Genomic DNA, 21074 nt, shown 5'->3' on the forward strand with positions numbered 1-21074 from the left:
GGTACATCTCTCTCTCTCCTGGAAATTCGGCTTTTTCTTCAGTACAAGTAAACTGGGCAGAAGAGTATACGAAACTGAAAAATAGAATGCATTAGCCTCAACTTGCTTTAGTCCTAATTCCATGAGTCTAAATTTCGATGCGTACCCATTTCTGCACGAAGATTGAGGATTACAAATTACTTTATCTTTATATCTTATTCGTAATGGATCTGCAGAAAAGTGTATCCATTCGAGGCTTAGATTCATGGGATTATGACTAATGCAAGCAGAGGTTAATGCATTATGTTTTTTGGTTTCGTATATTCATCCGGTCCGCGCGGTTAGACTAGTGGCTTTGCGCTTCGCAACCATATACCTGGGGAAGGATTGTTCAAGGTTCGATTCCCGTCGATGACGTGAGGAGCTTAAGGATCTTCCTCATCCATAGCCAAGTTAGACGGTCTTGGGCGTGGGCAGCAGGGTTTTCCCCTAGTTTATCTGGGTTTTTCATCCGCAAGCAGGCAAACCGACTCCCTGAACACAGATGGATTACAGTCGAGAATACCGCCCTTACGGGATGCGACAGATGAGTGGCGAGCCGGCTGCATTAATATGCCTATAAACCCCTAATGAGGGGTTTATAGGCGTATTAATGGCGTATCAATTCGCCCTTGAACGGACGAGTAAATGGATGGATATTCATCTGACCAGTTTACTTGTACCGTAGAAAAATCCGAGTATGTGTAGGTGAAGTATTGCTTCCTCGATGATTCCTTGACTTCCTTGAGATCTACTAGTTCTACCACTAATAATAAATAAAAACAATAAATAATAATAACATTATTATTATTAGTAGTATTAAATATTTGATAAATTCTTAATTAATCGCTATAAACTTACATATATGATAGCGGAATAAATTTATACACATATTAATTCATTCCAGGTTTTTATTTATTTATTTAACGTTGAATATCATTTACGTTGCCTCGTGCTATTTTGAATTTTCCAAATACTTGGCGGTTGGTTTGTTTTGTTAATTGTGTATCGTTTCCTCACGTGGATTTTGTGACTTCATTTTTCAGCGTGCTCTGTTCTGCGAAAATTCGAAATGCTTAAACTGATTAAGTTTGATTTTAAACTATTTTCTAGGTAATGCGATTTTTGGTATGGAAACATGAACTTCACTGAACTGCTGAAGCAGTCAAACCAATTGTGTTGCTTTTCGCCCAATGGACAGTTTTTGGTATGTAGTGAAAACAAATGAAATAAGAGATTTTTCTTGCACTGGTGTTTTAAAGAACCATAATGTTGGATGCTAGAAATATTCAATTTGTAGGGAAGGCGGATCTCGGTTTGCTCTCATGCCACTTCCACGAACAAGAAAATATCTGATTGCGAGAAATGAAACATAATGTGTAATTTCATGTAAATAATTAGCGGTTATTAATTATTACATGGCATCTCCATGGAGTCCCAGAAATCATCGCGGTGCTCCAGTTTACACCACGCTATCCACGGACTGCACTACACACCAATTTTGTTAAATTTATGTGTAATTGTTTGGTTGGTTTCCAGTTTTATGGGAGGAAATTCAAGTTCCTGGGAGATGAAACTGCTACATTCGTATATGACTGGCTAACTCATCTGCAATCGAAAAAGCAAGTCACAAGTCATATTAATATTTCTCCCAACAAGAATCAAATATTTACAGTTTCATTATTTCTTTTAAAAATTTCGCTTTAGTAGCAAGGTTGTTGCAGTGCAATGATGGGTTACAGTATGAAAGGCAGGCAGAATGGAAAACGATATTTCGATTTAAGCATAATAAAATGCGTGCTTCATGTAACTATACTGCCAGCTCTAACATGTCATTAGAGTTCAGTAAGTAGTGAACAGTTAAATAAAATTATATGCATATTAAAAAAAAAACAATGAAAATGTGATGAGTATTTTGCAACATTGGGGAGACTTAAAGTACTAGATCAAAATTTGGCTTATGTTTGAAGGCTTGGTTTTTGTTCAGTTGAATTTTGTCAGGCAATGACATCTGGACATACAGACTCAATATATCATTTAAGTATTCTTGTATTCTTGGTATTCTAGTGAACAACCATAAGCCTTCCTGTTTGACTCAAGTAATAGAACCCATGCTGGCAGTGTACCTGATTTTTAGGAAATCACAAGGAGGAAGATATCTTGCAAATAGAGTGAAAGGAGACTTGCTTTAAATTTCAGACTGTAGAAGTTTTGTCGACTTTTCTGAGATGCTGCATGTAAGAACAAATCCTACAGAGGTAGAGGATGAAGGTTATAGCTTTTTCTCTCAGAATGGATGTCATAAGCATTAGAATTAACTTCTATTTGTAAAAGTATCCAAAGGTGATCATTTCATGATCACTCACCAGCTGAAGAGAAATGTGAAACCCCACTCGGTCACATCCTCTGTTGTCTCTCACATACTCAAATTCATTTTACTCTCAAATTTACTCTCTTCATTCCAATCTATGTTATCATAATTAAAATCACCCACAATGATCATCCTTCCCTTGTTCACTAACCCAAGTTGCTTATACATTTTTTCATAACCTCCCTCTACATTCCCTGGCCTATAGCAACATCCAACTAAATATCTTTTCTTGTCAACTTCCACATTACATCACAATGCCTCAAAACCACTGCAACTGTTTCCCCTCTTATATCTCTCTCCCTGCTATCATCAGTGGCATTCCTCCCCCCTTTCCTTATTTTTTCTATCCTTATGAAAAACATTATTCCCTTCTATTTCCATCAAGATGTGCTCATTTAACTATATTTCACTTATTCTGACATTTTTTGGGTAAATAGTTAGTGAAACAATTTCATCTCCCTTATTTCTGATGCTCTTAGCATTTGTAAAAGTGAACAGCACTTCACTTGTTCTTTGTTCACATGGTTTTTGTTCAGTTGAATTTTGTCATGCAATGACATCATCTGGACATACAGACTCAAATTATTAGTTATGTATTCTTGGTATTCTAGTGAACACTTTTAGGTCTATAACTAAGGTTGAAGATTTGTGGGTTGCAGAAACTAGTTGATAGGCGGAGGAGGGGAGATATGATTGAGACATTCAAATTGCTAAAGGGATTCTATAGGATTAATTCAGAGGATATTTTTGAGATCAGGACTGGTGACGGGAGAACTAGGGGACACCTATGGAAGCTGGGCAAGAATGTGGTTAGCAGGGGTGTTAGAGCTGGGTTCTTTACTTTTAGAGTGGTAAATGAGTGGAATAAGCTGCCAGAGTCTGTTATGGGTGCTATGACGGTGAACGAGTTCAAGATAAGGTATGATAGATACTGTGAGAATGTAATTGCATAGTTGTGTGGACATGATGTTTAGGGCCTCCCTCGATGAGTCTAAGGACTCCTGGAGTCGCCCGAAATAATAATAATAATAATAAACACTAGTCCTACCCCAGTTATCTGTTGGTTGTGATTTCCTCATCACAATTACCCTGGCCCAATCATCTTTATTACCACATACCCCATATATCTCCTAAGGATATTTTTCTGTTTTTACTAATTTTTAATTTTTTTTATTTTTAAAATTTAAAATTTATTTTGTACATAGTTCAGAAAGTCTGCTCTAGAGACCAAACATGGAACTTTTTCAAGTCACTTCAGGCTTCCATTAATCAATAATTAAATGATTAATGATTTAATTCATCATTATTTTATTATTAATGAACAGTAATTATCATCAAATACTTATAATTAAAAACAAAAATCTTTTAAACTTTCAGGGATCATCAATAAGTGCTCGGCTTCTGATACGTGATGTGAAAACTCTACAAGTATATCATGTGTTTACCTGTATGGATACCATTGAAATTCTGCAAGTAAGTACCATTTTTCTAGTATGAAGGTAGTATTCAGAACCCCAGAAACTTATCAAAAAAAAAAAAAGTTAAAAAATTCATAATAAAGTTATTACAGACAACTATAAAAAGAGATTTTCTTGTTGACATTCTTGTATAATAATACTTCATTATGAGTAATAATATTCACTATTGCACATGTTTAAACCCAGAACCATTTTTGTCAATTGCCAAAAATGATTCTGGGAGTTTGAGATTGTAGTCTTTGGGTAATACTTCATGGTGAGAGCTTTTCACCGAACACAGATAGATTGAATGAGAGATAAGTGGGAGTAAAGGGTTTGGTGGGTTAGCAGTCAAACTGTAAATGCATGTTAGAAATGAGAGAATACTGGATGTCATTTCTACTGAATAATGCCAATGGAAATATCTGTAGAAAAGACACAAGCATCAAGAATTTTTAGCAGAGTATTTGGTGCATCATCTCAAATGTGAAAGAAAGTATTTTAAGGTTGGAAATGTTTGGAATTTATACACAGTTAATAGCTAGAGAGGTGAATGTCTTGAGTGATAAAGGATGCATTTTTTTTTTTTTTTTTTTTTTTTACCACTGTGCTGTCACTTATTGTTTCATTTAGCAATTTTTCGAAGTAATTACTCCATACATCAAGGAAATCTTTTTCTCCAGTTTTCTTCACTTTTATCAGCTCTAATTCCCTTTAGAGCACTCTTTCCTTCATTTCTGAGCTTTTTCAACAATCCCAGAATATCTTGTCACCATCTTGATATTTATTTTTCTATGTTCTTGCAAAAGTCTTTCCATGACTTTTGCTTAGCTAGTTTAGCTTTCTTACATTTGTCTCTGTATTCTCTAAGAGCACAAGCTGACTTATTTGAAAGGACTTTTTGATATGCTTTTTTCTTTTCCTTCACTGCCTCATTAACTTCCTATGTCCACCATGGAGTTCTGATTTTTCTGTCCTTGCTCACAACCTCACCACATGCCTCTCTGACTAAATCAATCAATGTTTTCTTCAGGATTTGCCACTGAATCTCAAAGGTTTGGTTCCTGTTCTCAAACTCCTTCATTTTTTTCATGAATGATGTTTATGTATTTTAGTCTATAGTTCACATCTGAGAGCTGCTCAACTTTTATCATCATCATCATCATCATCAAATTCCTGCCATGTACCCTCAAGGGGTGTACAGGATATGATAGTACTACATGAAAAAATTACATCATTACTAACTTCTTATCTACAATTTTCCTCCAAATCAGTCTGTTACTTGTCAAGAATCCAACATTATCAGATCTTATATTTCTATCGTCTAAGGCACTTTGTACCGTATCAATCCTCCTATATCTTGGTCTTCCTCTGGGTCGTTTTCCTGCCAACCTGGCAGAGAACACTTGTTTTGCTAATCTTTTCTCTCCCATCCTATTTAAGTGACCATACCACCTGAGATTAGCTCTGCTAACGCATTCCTGGATGCTGACAATGTCAAGTTCTTTCCTAATATCCTCATTTTTAATATGATATTGCCATTGATGCCATCTGTTCATGCCTATAATCTTTCGCAGGACTCTCATATCTGCGGTCTCTAGTCTTTGGTCAAATGTTTTACTTCTGACCCAGCTCTCGGATCCATAAGTTAAAACTGGTTTGAACACTGCCTTGTATACAGCTAATTTAGTGTTCTGACTAATTTCTCGCTTATTCCATATGAATTTATTGAATTGACTTCCCACCATACCAGCTTTGCTGATTCTGTTGTCTATTTCTATATTTAATTCACCATCTTCAGTAAAAATCGTGCCTAAGTAGCTGAAATGTTTTACTTGTTCGACAAGTTCTCCATTCACAACACAGTTGACATTTTCAATGATTCTGCCTATTTTCATTGTCTTTGTCATTTTATTGCTGACCTTCATACCATATCTATTACAACAGCTATTCAATTTAGTCAGAGAATCTTGCAGACTTGTAGCGGATTTATTTAGAAGTATAAGATCATCTGCATAAAGTAAAGAGCTGACATTAACATCTCCAATTTTGATATCATGTTTAATACCGCTTTCCTTCATAATGTGATCCATATATATAATGAATAACAGAGGGGATAATGTACATCCTTGTCTCACACCAGATTTAACATTAAACCATCTTCCTGAACTTCCTTCAATTCTAACTGGGTCGTTTTCCTGCTGACTTACAACTCAAATAAAGACTAAATATTGCTTAATATAATGCCCCATTGACACCATTTAACTGCAGCGTATTAAATAACTTCTCTCTTGGCACCTTGTCATATGCCTTTTCCAAATCGACAAAACTTAAATACAGATCTTTGTTATATTCCCATGCTTTCTCCACTATTTGTCGTAAGGCGAAGATCTGATCCTGACAGCCTCTGTTTGGCCTGAATCCAGCTTTTCTTCCACACTTCTTCTCAACCGTTTCTCAAGTATACTTGCATAGATCTTGCCAGGAACACTCAGTAGGGAAATATCTCTGTAATTCTCACATTCAGTTTTATTTCCCTTTTTATATTTCGGTACTATGAGAGCTCTACTCCAATCATCGGGAATTCGTCCCTCTGTCCAGGCTTTCTGAACTATGCAGTGCAGCCACTGTAGGACTTTTACACCACCATACTTCAGCATTTTTGGTCAAATATCATCTACTCCTGCTGCCTTTCCACATTTCAAGCTTTTGATGGCTTTTTCTACTTCAAGTATGGATATGTATTCCTGATTGCATGCCTGGTCAGTGTTTTTTACCACTGTGCTGTCATCATTGCTTGTTTCATTTATCAGTTTTTCAAAGTAATTACTCCATACTTCAAGGATATCTTTTTCTCCTGTTTTCATGTCACCTTTATCATCTCTAACTTCTTTTACAGCACTCTTTCCTCCATTCCTAAGCTTCTTCAACAACCTCCAGAATGTTTTGCCACCTTCTTGATATTTATTTTCTATATTCTTGCCAAAGTCCTCCCATGACTTTTGTTTAGCTAGTTTGACACAGTGTTTAGCATTCTTGCATTTGTCTCTGTAATCTCTAAGAGCACAAGCTGACTTATTTGACAGGAATTTTTGATATGCTTTCTTCTTTTCCTTCACTGCCTCTTTAACGTCCTGTGTCCACCAGGGAGTTCTGATATTTTTATCCTTGCACACAACCTCACCACATGCCTGTCTGGCAGAATCAATCAATGTTTTCTTCAGAGTTTGCCACTGAATCTCCAAGGTTTGATTCCTGTTCTCAAATTCTTTCATTTTCTTTTCAATAATCTTTCTGTATTTTAGTCTACAGTTCACATCTGAGAGCTGCTCAACTTTTATTCGCTTTAAAACTTTCTTACATGTTATTCTTTTCAATATGAAATTCAATTTTATCCTGCTCAAGACTAAATAGTGATCACTTGCAATTTCAAATCCTCTATACACTCTGGTGTCCTGCACCAGGGGGAAAACATCACTATCAACAATAACATAGTCAATGAGACCTTTCTTATTCCTAGCCTCTTCTCTTCATGTGAATTTGTGCACATTTTTATGTTGGAACATGGTGTTAGTAATAACCAGTCCATGTCCATGTTTCAGTCATCCTAATATTAATCCATTAATATTAGGATGGACTGGTAATAACCAGTCCATCCTAATATTAATGGCAAATATCTGAGAAATCCAACAGATATTTGCCATTAATATTAGCTTTGCTCTTTTTTCCAAATTTTCCCAAAATATTTTAGTATGTCTCGCAATCATTTCCTACTCTGCTATTTAGATCCCCAACGAGGACCAACTTTTCCTTTTTCATTGTGTCAGTTGCTTTTTCTAGAGCGTCAAAAAATTCCTCCACTTCTACTTTAGGAGAACCTTCTGTGGGACCATAGGCACAAATAAGTCTCATTGTCCAGTTCCCCATTCTCGTATTTGCCCACATTACTCTATTTGAGACTGACTGCCATTCAAGAAGATTAGCCTCGTATTTTGTGTTGAATACTATGGCTACTCCTTCTTTTCCTTGATTGTCATTGCCTGAATATAACATTTTGTATTTATTGCTTAGAAAGATCTCACCAGTTTTGGTCTTTTTTGTTTCAGTCACCCCTATTATGTCGATCTGGTACTTATCTAATTCCTCAGCTAGCTCCATTTCTTTGCCATTCAGGCTTCTTACATTGATAGTACCCATCTTTAACTCTGGTGATGTTGAGTTAGGGTTTGTTTTCAGATTTGTTCCAGTAGCTGACTTTTCGCTGTTCGCCTTGGTTCCCTGGCGAAAACAACGGGGGCTTTGTTTAACCGGGCGACGCCCCAGCCGGCATGAAATTTTGTCATGTTGTACCATCATTTTTTATTTTGGTTTAACCAATAAGAATACAATTTGGTCGGCTAAATCCAAATTGCCAGCCCATCCTCGTTCGTTCAGTATCAAAGTAGATACCCAACAGGGTGCACCACGAGAAGGTGAGGATTGGACATTAGGTCAGAAGCCCTGGTCGGTTCTCCGCATTCCTTTAAAGGCTATGTGGAGGTCTCCTCTTAGTTATACAGCTTTGAACTTTTATTCACTTTAAAACTTTCTTACATGTTCTTCTTTTCAATATGAAATTCAATTTTATCCTGCTCAAGAATAAATGGTGATCAGTTCCAATTTCAAATCCTCTGTACACTCTAGTATCCTTCCATTGAGAAAACATCACTATCAACAATAACATAATCAATGAGACTTTTCTTATTCCTTGCATCTTCTCACCATGTGAATTTGTGCATTTTTTTATGTTGTAACATGGTGTTAGTAATGACTAGTCCATGTCCTGAGCAGAAATCTAACGGGTATTTGCCATTATTATTAGCTTTGGTCTTCCCAAAAGAGCAAAGCTAATAATAATGATTGTCAAATACCTGTTTGGTATTTGGGAAATATTTTGGGGAAAAAAAATTTTCCCAAAGTATTTTTGTATGTCTGACAATCATTTTCTACTCTGCTATTTAGATCTCCAACAAGGATGAACTTTTCATTTTTTATTGTGTCAGTTATTTTCTCTAAAGCCTGAAAAAAATTCTCCTCTTCTACCTTAGTAGAACCTTCTGTGGTACCATAGACACAAATAAGTCTCATTGTCCAGTTTCCCATTCTGATATTTGCCCACATCACTCTACTTGATATTGCTTGCCATTCAAGAAGATTAGTGTTGAATTATATAGCTATTCCTTCTTTTCCTTGATTGTCTTTGCCTGAATATAACATTTTGTAATTATTGCTCAGAAAGATCTCACCAATTTTTGCCTTTTTTTGTTTCAGTCATCCCTATTATGTCGATCTTTTACTTATCCAGTTCTTTCTCAGCTTCCTCCATTTCTTTGCCATTCAGGCTTCTTATGTTGATAGTACCAATCTTGAACTCTGGTGATGTTGAGTTGGGGTGTGTTTCAGGATTTGTTCCAGTAGCTGACTTTTTTGCTTTTGTTTGCCCTGGTATCCTAGCAAAAACGACATGTGCCTTGTTTAACCAGGCGATGCCCCAGCTGGCATGAAATTCTGTTATGTTGTGCCATAATTTTATTTGTGGTTTAAGACAATAAGAATACAATTTGATCAGCTAAATCCTAAATTGCCAGCACTTCCTCGTTCATTCAGTATCCAGGTAGATACTGAATGAACCACAAGAAGTGAGGATTGGATATTAAGTCAGAAGCCTTGGTCTGTTCTCCTTATTCCTTTAAAGGCTGTATGGAGGTCTCCTCTCAGTTATATAGCTTTGACTCTAAAGTACCCCTGACCCTTAAGCACTCCTAGTGTCATCAATTTTTACAATTCAGTACCATCAACCTGATACATAGTATGTAACCTTTTCACCAAAAGTGCATAATCCTACATTTTGCAACATTAAATTAACAGATTATTATCTGTTACCCACAGTGCCAATTTATTTAAATCATATCACAGGTTATTTACATCACCATTATCAACATTGTCCTCCCTCAGTTTTGCATCATCAGCAAAGAACTAAATATCCCCTTTTAAATCTTTCTCTGTATCATTGATATACAAGTCGCCCTAGTACAGAATACCTGAGGTACTCCACTAATCACCCTCATTTTCCTTTATTCTACTCTACCTATAATGCTCTCTAGTGTCTGTCTTTTAGCCATCTTAATCTACATGCTTGATATCCATTTCCATTTGCTTCAACTTTTGTAATAGTTTTCCATGTGGTATTCTATCAAATGTCTTTGCAAAGTCCATTAGTATCATTGTTAGCCATTTCCTTTATCCAAATCTGCTGTCACATTTTTATAAAACATGCATAAATTACTTAGACAGGATCTACCCTTTACAAAGCTGTTTTGTCCATTATAGAGTATCGCATCCCTATCCACTCACTGTTGTTTATTACCCTTAACCAACTTTTCCTATACCTTAACAACTATTCCTGAGATATAATTCGTGTCCGCTAGATGGCTACACGGTGTGTAGTGTTTGCAGAGAGCTCCCGAAAAGATAAGTATTATTTTGAGAATAAATTGGCAGTATTGATTTAATCTTGATGTAGTATTGTTTGTTTTTGGTAGCTTGGTGTTTGTGTATGATTTTTGATGTGATTTCCGCTTTAATTAAACTAGTAGTTTAAAGTTACGATTGATAGCACATGGCACTAATGAGACGAAAAATAAGTGACCGAGACTTTGCCATCTTTGTTCAAAAACTTTAATGTAAGGGAATTCGTCCAGTGTGACGTGTGGTATGTATGCATTCCTGAAAGAGGCTGGAGTTTGGATAGATAATGATAGTGGTGGGAGACTGTGCCGAAAGTGTAAGGAAAGTGAGGAATTGAAGTGTGGGTCAGGTCATGAGATAGTTGTTGTAGAAAAAAGCCAGAATGAGAGAGAAAATAGTGATTTGACAGTAAATTGTGATGTTGTACAAGATAGCAGTGAGAGCGGTGATGAAAGAGAGAGTGGAAGTAATTATACAGAGAGAGAAAATGGTTTGAATGATGAAAAAAAATGAGAATTTAGCTGTAATGAGTGAGATTGCACGGTTACGTGAAATAATGCATAGGGCGAAGCGGCAGTTGGAGAGACGCTTTCCCGAGTCAAAACTTTTTCCCGAGTGCCTCAGCAAACGGAAATAAGCAAGTGTACGAAAGGAATAATAAGCGTATGATTGGGAGTGTTTCAGAAATGAAGGAAAGAGTGTTGTACGGTGACTAGTTAGTAAGAGGTGCGATAGATAGAATTTGACTAAATCGTACTTACCAGGTGCGAAAATTAAGGATGCAAGTGAGAGTATTAGTGCGCAGAAGCTGAGGGTGAAAGAAATGATAGCCGGAACGAATGATTTGAAAGGAGATAAATTGGATATGTGACAGGACATGACGGAATTATTAGCGGTAGCAAAAGAAAAGAGTGACAGAGTTAGGATAGTAAGTCTGTTGCTGTGGTATGAGAGAAGAGTTTGGGCGGGCCATAATCGCAAATAACTTTATGCGCAAGTCATGCAGACGATGTGGTGTGGAGTGAGTTTGATGGGCGAAAGGATTTGTACAAGATAGATGGCTTACATTTGAATGGATTTGGTGTACGAAGACTGGAAAAAGTGCTGCTGAGTTAAGTGAGAGTGGATGTGCAAAATCAGGGAAACTAGAACTATTAAGGAGGGGAGGAAGTGGATATGCAGATATCAGTGAAGCAGTTGAGTGTAAGAATGTTTATATGTGCCCGTGCCAGTACGAAGGACAAGAAATCAGAATGGGATAGTTAGTATAACGCATCAAGATAGGGGTGTGACAAATGGACCTCTGCATTTCATGTATACTAATGCCAGGAGTATTAGGAACAAGAAGGAAGAATTTTTGGCCTTGGTTGGCTCTTCCTGGCCACAGGTTATTGGCATTGGTGAAACATGGCTCACAGAAGATGTATAGTTAGCGGGATAGAATGTGTAGGGTATAATATATTCAGGAGGGACATAGAGAATAAAATGGGGGGAGGAGTGTTATTGATGATAGCTGATGAACTGCAACCAAGGAGAATAGAAGTATTGCAGGATAGTGAAAGGAGCTGATTTGAGGCTGTTTGGTGTCAGATTGAGACTAACGGAAAAAAATCTACAGTTGGGTGTGGCTATAGACCAGGTGATGGAATAGATGGTGGAGATAGTATGCATAGGCAAATTGATGAAATGAGTGGAAGGAGGGTAATTATTATGGGGGAGTTCAACTATAGTAACATTGATTGGAAGGAGGAGAGGACATATGTGAGGAAAGAACTGGATTTTATTCAGTTACTGAGGGATAACTATCTGAGACAGCATGTAATGGAAAATACTAGGGATTCGAGGGTGCTTGACCAAGTAATAGCATCTGAGAATTTGACTGTAATGAATATGACCACGTTGCCACCTATTGGTGAGAGTGATCACAGGGTCTAGACCTGGAAGATTTTCGATTAAGATAGGTTACATGTGGAATTACCTTGCTGGCAAGTATGACAAGCTTAGGAGATTGCTTGGTTCAGTGCCATGGCATGTAAAACTGCAAGGGCTGGATGTTGATAAGGCATGGGAAGTGGTCAAGGACATTTGCAGGAGGTTATGGCAGACTGTATACCTAGAGTCTGAATAGTAAATCGAGTAAGGGTTAAATGGATGAATAACACCATTAAACTTGAGTTGCAAAAAAAGAAACAACTGTGGAAGGAATTTAAGGAGAAAAGTGACCTCCAGGCACACGAATGGTATAAAGCACAGGCCAGAAGGGTAATGAGTGTGGTGAGAAAGGCAAAACGGATTATGAATGGAAATTAGCCATGCAAGCTAAAGAGAATCCCAAACAGTTCTTTCATTATGCTGCTAGTAAAAGAAAAACTGTACACGGCAGAATGATTTTAAGGAACGCTGATGGTAGGGAGGTCACTGAATCAATCATATAGTGAAATTACTGAGTGAGCACTTTGCAAGAGTATATCATCCAGATGACGTGGAAGGAATGAAGGAACCATTAGTTTATATGGGAATTGTGAATGAAGCGGAGATGAATAGTCTAATATAGAACCTTAATGTGAATACATCTGTGGAATTGGATGGTATATCAGCATGGGTCTTATGTGACGCGACTAAAGAATTGTCAGTGCCCTTGACCTTAATTGTTTAATCTGAGTCTCGGGTCTGATTTAGTCCCGAATAGGTGCAAAGAGGGGAAAATAATTCCACTGCGTAAAGGAGGATCCAAGACTGCTGTTGCAAATTACATCAATTCATTCCTGTATTTTATCAAGGATAAAATACAGGAATACTCTGCGTGGTTAGCCTAGTGGCAATGCACTTCGCAACCATATGCCTGGGGAAGGAGTGTCCTAGGTTTGATTCCCGTCGGTGACGTGAGGAGCTGAAGGATCTTCCTCATCCATAGCCAAGTTAGCCAGTCTTGGGCGTGGACAGCAGGGTTTTTTCCCCAGTTTATTCTGGGGTTTTTCATCCCGCAAAGCAGGCAAACTGGCCTCGAGAACTCAACACTACAGGCCATAGGATACACAGGGGCATAAGGCTGACCACCTTATCCTGTAAACGGAGTGAGGTCCGATGATCAATGGACCCTCGACACCGCAAAGTAAAAGAGGGCATAAGGAAGATGAGATGAGATAAAATACAGGAATGGATTGATGAAAATGAGATACTGTGTGGGGGACAGCATGGTTTTGTGAAGGGTAGATCATGCCTCAGTAACTTGCTTAGGTTTTATAACACAGTGACGGCTGAACTGGATAAGGGTAATGGGTTTACAGTGATACTGCTGGACCTGGCTAAGGCCTTTGACAGGATACCACATGGAAGTTTAATCCGTAACCTGCAACATATGGGAATGGATATAGGATTGGTGAGATGGATAGGAGGGTGGTTGATGGAGAGATACCAGAGAGTAGTTTACTCAGGAGTAGAGTCCCAAAGACGGCCTGTGACTAGTGGTGTGCCGCAGGGTTCTGTTCTTGGACCACTGCTGTTTAATTTGTTCATTAATGATGTAGGGAAGGATCTGAAAGGAACGGTTCATTTTTTCACTGATGATTCTAAATTGAATAGGGCAATAATGAATGCAGAAGATGTCAAAATTTTGCAGGATGATTTGGATAGATTGGAAGTATGGGCTAAGTAGAATGGATGTCAATGTATGCATTTTAAGGTGAAAAGATTAGCAGCAGTATATCACATTGGTGGAACTGTACTCCAGGAGATTGATGAGGCCAGGGACTTGGGAGTGTTGGTGGATAGGGAGTTGCAGTTTCGGGGCACATCACAAAAGTCGCTAAATCAGCTCATCAAATCACTTGATTGCTGAAGAATACTTTGATGAGCAGAGATAAGCAAGTTATTGTTCCTCTGTATCGAGCCTTGATAAGACCCCATCTTGATTACTGTGCCCAGATCTGGTCACCTAGGTTTCTTGTTGATGGGGAGGAGGAGGTTGAGAGGATCCAGAGGCGAGGGACCAAGACGATAGCAGGTCTATGGAATGAACCTTATGAAAACAGGTTGAAGATTTGTAGGTTGAAGAAATTGGTTGATAGGTGGAAAAGGGGAGATATGATTGAGACATTCAAATTGCCAAAGGGTTTCTATAGGATTAAATCAGAGGATATTTTTGAGAACAGGACTGGTGGTGGGAGGACTAGGGGACATCCATGGTAGCTGGGCAAGAGTGTGGTTAGTAAGGATGTTAGAGCTGGGTTTTTTACTTTTAGAGTGATGAATGAGTGGAATAAGCTGCCAGAGTCTGTTATGGGTGCTATGACAGTGAATGAGTTCAAGGCAAAGTATGATAGACACTGTGTGAATGTCGAATAGTTGTGATGGACATGATGTTTAGGGCCTCTCTCTCAATGAGTCTAAGGACTCCTTGGAGTCACCCATAATAATAATAATAAATTTTTCTGTAGTTTACTACATCTGTCTTGGAGTCATCTTCATATAATAGAACTATTTTGCCCTCTTTGCACAACCTTGGAGTAAGTAATGCTAGAGTTTAAACTTAGATTGAACAACCCCATCAGAGGCATTGTCAATTTTCTTGCACATTCGCATAGTACCCAGGCTGATATGCCATTGTAAAAATTCAATATAGCTGCAAAATGACAAAGCATTTACATCAATTTTTACGGAGTAAGTCCTGTAAGATTGTTACAAAAATGACCTTGTATGTCTTGTCTGTATATAATTAAATCTAAATATTAACGTAAATAATCCTACGGGAATTGATTGTGCTTACTTCTCTAAGAAGGAAATTTCTAGATGAACAAAGGCAATACCTTGCCACCAGAAACGTTGTGTGATAGCTCCTAATTAAGGACATGTGAAAGTTGGTTGCGAGCTCCACTTGTAAACACCTTCAAGGTCAGTGTCAAACGGACCGACAACTTCAGATGAGCTTCCGCTGCCCAATGAAATAGGATTAAAAGAGTGCAGTAGAAGAACAAAGAAACGGTAAGTGCAAATGAAAGATCAAGAGATCACGCCGAAATGTTTGGGATCCAATATCTTCATGCAGGGATCCAAAAGAGGATGAATAAAAGGCATTGACCAGAAGAACGGATATCGGTTTTCTACGGGTTTCCATTGGTCGTCTATCGGAGATCCTTCGAATGTCAGCCATCGAGGACGTGACCTTCTGAAGAAGCCATGCCATAGAAGTCTGAAGGGACGATGAGAGAAGCCGATCCACCAGGCAGAGATTAAACCTGATGACAATCTTCGCTGGGAGCTATTTTCTGAGGAGAGGAAATTTTGAGCTGGGAGGAACTGCTCTGTTACGTGCACGCACTCCTCATGCCGAACCCTTTCACCTTAAGTGCCAGAGAGACAGTGTCCCAGAAGCCGACAGCGTCGATAAATCTAAAGCCGGTGTATGAAGGGAGTCAAAACCTGACACGGAAGGAACATTCATAACTCCAATTCAAAGCCAGGGAATAAGTATGCACAGTGGGTAGCAGCCCTGAAGTGAGTTTGATCCTTTTATTCTGTTTTGTGAATTATAGGAGAACTTTAATAGTGGACTGTTAAGTTTAACGTGTTGAATTTGGGCAGAGTTAATGAATGAATTTTAATGGTTGATAAGTGATTGAAGATCAGGTATACACTAGTTGAAGGTTAGCAGTTTGATAACAGTACAATTACAATCCTAGGATAGTAACAGTTTGTTAATAATATAATTGCCTAGGATATTAATTGGATGTTAATAGTACTATTGCCTAGGATATTAATTTAGTATTTGAAAGGAATGAATATTTATGTGTCATGATAATCTTGAATTGAAAGTGTATTCTAGCATGATAGTTTTTATTAAGAGTTAAACTGAGAATGTCTCTTTAACAAAATTATAGTGTAAATTGTTTAGTTGTAAATAAACGTGCTTTTCAATTGTCAATAGAGTGTCGCCTGAATTTTAATTATACGATGCACTGTTCCAAAAAAAAAATTAGAGCCTAATTTGCAGGAACCCAGGAGAAAAATAGAGAACAATTAGTGGACCATGACTGTAAACTATAATTAATCGGAGGTAATTTGTGTTTAAAGGGAAAACTATTGGACGCACTTACCATATCTTATTGCTAGGAAACAAACATTGGTGGTGCAGCTTATCAAATAAATTTTCCGGTGTTTGAGGAATAAGAAGTGAAATGCGAAAGGCAGTTAGTAGAAAGGGAATTTATGCATTAAGGGAAAACATATATGCAATGGAATAGAACAATATTACAAAAGGCACTGCAGACTGTATAGAGCATAGAGGTAAAGAAAGATAATGATAATCGAGATTGAAAGAGACAGGAATAGATTAAGTATAATTATCAATATATTCACCATGATGAATATCAGTATATTCACATTGATATTTTTCAATATGCTGAACATCATCTTTTCATCTACCTCAATCTTGACATGCATCTCTGTCACATCTGCAACAGCAAAATCTCCACTTGGATGATACACCTCTGTAAAATGATCAATCAGCATCAGAACTATTTATTTTGCATCTGTTGCCTTCCTACCATCAGCATTGATTAAAGTCATCCTTTGATGCTGCTTCCCTCAAACAATCTCTGGCCACTTCCGCATTCATTCTTTCCTTGTAGCTTCTCAAGCCATGGTACTGCTCAAAGATGCTTTCTAAGTCTGTCATAAAAACCAACTTTATAGTTCAACATAAAACCTTTCTTGACAGAGAATTTTACGTTTAGCAACTTCTCAGAACAAGACTGCATTGTCACTCTATCCAGTTGTAGACAGAATGTGTCTGTTGGCTATGGATATATCTTCTGATACTATTACCATATCCATCATTTTTAAATCTCTGGTCACCTCTATAATGTGTTTTTTCAAGTAATCATCCCTTAGCAACCTGTATAAATTCCACTTCCATCTTGCATTGTCCCTTTTCTGCCTTCCAATCTATATTCCCATAGTTGAAGTCTACCATAATAATTTTTCAGTGAGCACTCATTGTGCTAGTGCCAGTGCATTGCATCAACATCTTTCTGCGGATGTCCTGATCTGTAACAGCAACCAACGACATATTTTGTCCTGTTGGCCTCTATCTTATGCCAGATAGTCTAAAATGAATCATCATCATCATCCCCAAACCTAAAATCCTGTTTAACTTCTAATTTTGTTCGTTGTAGTTCTTCACCTATCATCAGCAGTGCCTGACCTCCTCTGCAATTCCATTTGTCCTGAAAATACTTTCTGTCCCTGTAACTGTATCATTTTCTGTCAACCAGGTTTCACTGATGTCTATAATCTTTGGCCAAGTCAAGCTAATCAAAAAAAAAAAAAAAAAAAAAAAAAAAACTCCTTTCCCTTATTACTGATACTTCTGGCTTTTGTGTGCATACATTTTAACATCATGGACCCACAGCTACCCTTGCATAATATCATTACCAACACATTTGAATCTTCTTTGAACAACTCTTTCATATACCAGCCTGGCGCTGGCCAAGTGGTTAGTGTATCTGCTCCCCAGCCAAAAGCCTGTGGGTTCGAATCCCACCGTGGGCATGGATGTTTGTAATTGTCTGTGGAAATACTAGTAGTGGTGGTCAGCAATAGATGGTGTTGGTGTAGTTGCAGTCAGTTGGTGGATTATGAGTGGTGGAGACAGATCTGGTAGATGCCCTCCCTTGATGAGTCTTTGGACTCCCTGGAGGTGACAAATAATAATGTCCTATCTCATTGCATATTTCTCCCCTCTCAGATCATTTGTTCCTGCCAAAATAACCACTCTTTCACTTTTTCCTTCTGCAGACTAACAGTTTCACTAATATCCTTAATGTATTATGAATTAAAGATGTCAAGAAATTATATTCTTGGTTTCATCCTTTATCCAAGTGTAAGCAAACAAAGTTTGCACATGAAGTAACTTCATGACTGGATAACTTGTATATAGAGGCTAATGACTTCATATCAATTGCTTTAGTATCCCATAATGCAATGCATATATCCTTAGACATGTATAATGACTATTCATTATGGGAAGGGCCACTACCCTGACTAGTTTCAACCTTTATTGAGGTCTCATCAGTGGTATCCAGACCCAGAAATCATACCAAGATTGAAGTAATGCAGAGGGCATATTTCCATATACAAGTGGCCAAAAGTGTCACACCTTATTACTAAAATACTCTGGATTAGTGTTAGATGTTGAAAAATTTTCCACTTAGTTATATTATTAAATTAAACATGCCTAGAAATTATATTCTTGGTTTAATTCTTTATCAAAGTGTAAGCAAACAAAGTTTGCGCATGAAATAATAACTTCATGACTGGGAAATTCTTGGTATCACTTCTGGGTCTGGCTCTCACCGATGATATTTATTAATGCTCATCATTGGTTTTGCTTACTTCCTGGGGAATAGAGAGGTTCTACTTTGTGGCAGGATTTTGCCTGTCACTGGCTGGAACCACAGCTGAGCTTCCTGATGACCTGGGCTGGGTTAGGTCAGGAGTAATGAGTTTAGTAGTAATCCTTTAGGGCCACTCAGTGAGATAAGAGTGATCTACAAGATCACTCAGAGTTTTTGGAGAAGTATCCCTGCACTTAAACATACCTCAGTAAAGGTTGAAACTGGTCTGGGTAGTGGCCCTTCATATAATTCATAGCATTATACATGTCTATAAGGATATCTGAATTGCATTATGGAATACTAAGGGAATTGATGTGAAGTCATTAGCCTCTATATACAAGTTGCCAGTCATGAAGTTACTTCATGCCTAACTTTGTTTGCTTAAGTATAGCTAAGTATAGCTCTTATCATTGAATCTTCATACAGTACCTTCTCCTTATTTCCAGTTTCTTGCAGTTTCATACTTTTGCCAGGTACATTTCCCATTCTCCCATTTGCTATACCACACAACAGTTGTTTCTCCAGCCGTTTTGTCCTGTGAAGGATGCCCTGTAAGTACACTGTTTCACTATTTCCTGCTGTATAAGACAAGGAAATGTTGAGGCACAGTGCAGGTTAATTGATGAATTGAGGGAAATATTACCACCAAACGCAGAGGGAGAAACAGATATACTGAGAGATGAAATTGTAAAGGCAGTGAAATATCTGATGAACCATAAAACCCTGGGAATGATGAGATCACTAAGGAGATGCTGAAACATGGTGGTGAGGTAATCATAGAAAAACTATACTAGTCATGTAATATCGCATGGGACAAAAAGAAAGAAGAATTGACAAGATCATTTCTAATATCCATTTATAAACAAAAAACAGAACAATTGCTGATCATGTGGTACTTACTGATGATATTAGCAGAAAGAACAAGGAGACTGAAGAAAATCTGGAAGATTGAGTAAGCATAATTTAGAAGATAGAGAAATGCTGTACACCAAATATTAAGATTAATTTTGGAGAATGCTCTGTGTAAACATAAAAATGTTTATACTTATTTTGCCAGTCTTCTCTTCACTAGATGCCACTTAAATTGATGATAGTCTTGGGCCAGTTATCTCTGGCTACTGGTGAAGATTGAACTGCCCACTCAGTCTTCCAAAATTAGACAAGGATAAAACAGTCTTGCTTACTCATAAGGGAATAAAAGGCATTAGCATATTATTATTATGATACCTGTTTTGTTGACTTTCAGAAAGCATTTGACACTATAGATCAGAAAGTTGCATTGGCTGCACTTGAATCTGATGGAGTAGACAGGAACCTCATATGCCTGTTGCAGAACATCAGTGACAATGCAGAGGTTGCTGTGAGAAATTAAATTTGTGGAGAAATAGGAAGATGGTTCTGGACAACAAGTGGCACAAGACAAGGAGACCCAATATCCCCAAGTATCTTTATCTTGCTTTTGGCAAGAACAGTTGATGTCATAAAGGCTAATATAAGTGAAATTTCAGTTCAAGGCACAAAAAGAAATAATTTACACAGACGAGACAGTCATTATTGAAGATGATGAAGAGGAACTAGAAGAAATAGTGCTAAAGTTAAGTGAAGAATGAAAGAGGTATGAGTGATAATGAACATTGAGAAAACACAATGTTGTGATATTCAGAGAGAAGAGGATGAAGAAGCAAATAAAGATCAATGGACATAAACTGGAAGAGATTAGAAATTTAATGTACCTATGCTGCAACGTGACACAGGACTTAGACTATAAGAAAGAGATAAGATCTTGGATAACAAGTGAAAGTAAATCTATGGGCAAAGGATAAGATATGGAAAAGTAAATCAGTGAACCTCACCATAAAGCTGAGACAGCTGGAAACATGCTTATTCACAAGCACTCTGTTGTTATAAGACATGGATAATCATCAAAGGCTTTGTGAGATGAATATTGGCTTCAAAAGAACATGCTATAGAAAGATTTTATGAATTGGATGGGTGCAAAAAGGTAACAAATGGAGAACTGTAAAGCAAAGATATGCAAAGACTAATGCAGAAAATAATCGAAAGGAAACTTAAGCTTTTTGGACATATCTGCAGAAATGGATAACAATAGAAAGATCAAAACCTCGATGCTTGGTACAGTGGTTGGTATAAATAGAAGAGGACAGCCAAGGCAAGAGCAGGTAGATAATGTGAAGGAGTGGTGTAGAAAGAATTTACAGGATTTGAATCACCAGGCAATAGAGTGCATTGGACTCATGGGCACTGATGATTATGACCCATTATTTCTGTCAGTCCTTTATTTTCAGCATGCCCTCTAAGGTAACCCAT

At 37.6% G+C, this 21074-nt stretch overlaps 1 protein-coding gene across 1 annotated transcript in view; it reads left to right on the forward strand.

Annotated features, from left to right (window-relative positions):
• The first annotated feature begins 1007 nt into the window (after positions 1-1007).
• LOC150109397 (WD repeat-containing protein WRAP73-like) overlaps positions 1008-21074 on the forward strand; it is a 187339-nt gene continuing 167272 nt past the window's right edge. The window contains exons 1-2 of the mRNA XM_090407895.1: positions 1008-1225; positions 3767-3862. Coding sequence (XP_090264021.1) covers positions 1157-1225; positions 3767-3862 — 165 coding nt within the window. The 5' untranslated portion in view covers positions 1008-1156. The remainder of the gene's footprint in view (positions 1226-3766; positions 3863-21074) is intronic.

The sequence above is a fragment of the Typopeltis vanoorti genome, chromosome 2, assembly GCF_054136105.1.
Source record: "Typopeltis vanoorti isolate ZY-2024b chromosome 2, IOZ_Tvanoo_1.0, whole genome shotgun sequence".
NCBI lineage: Eukaryota > Metazoa > Arthropoda > Arachnida > Uropygi > Thelyphonidae > Typopeltis > Typopeltis vanoorti.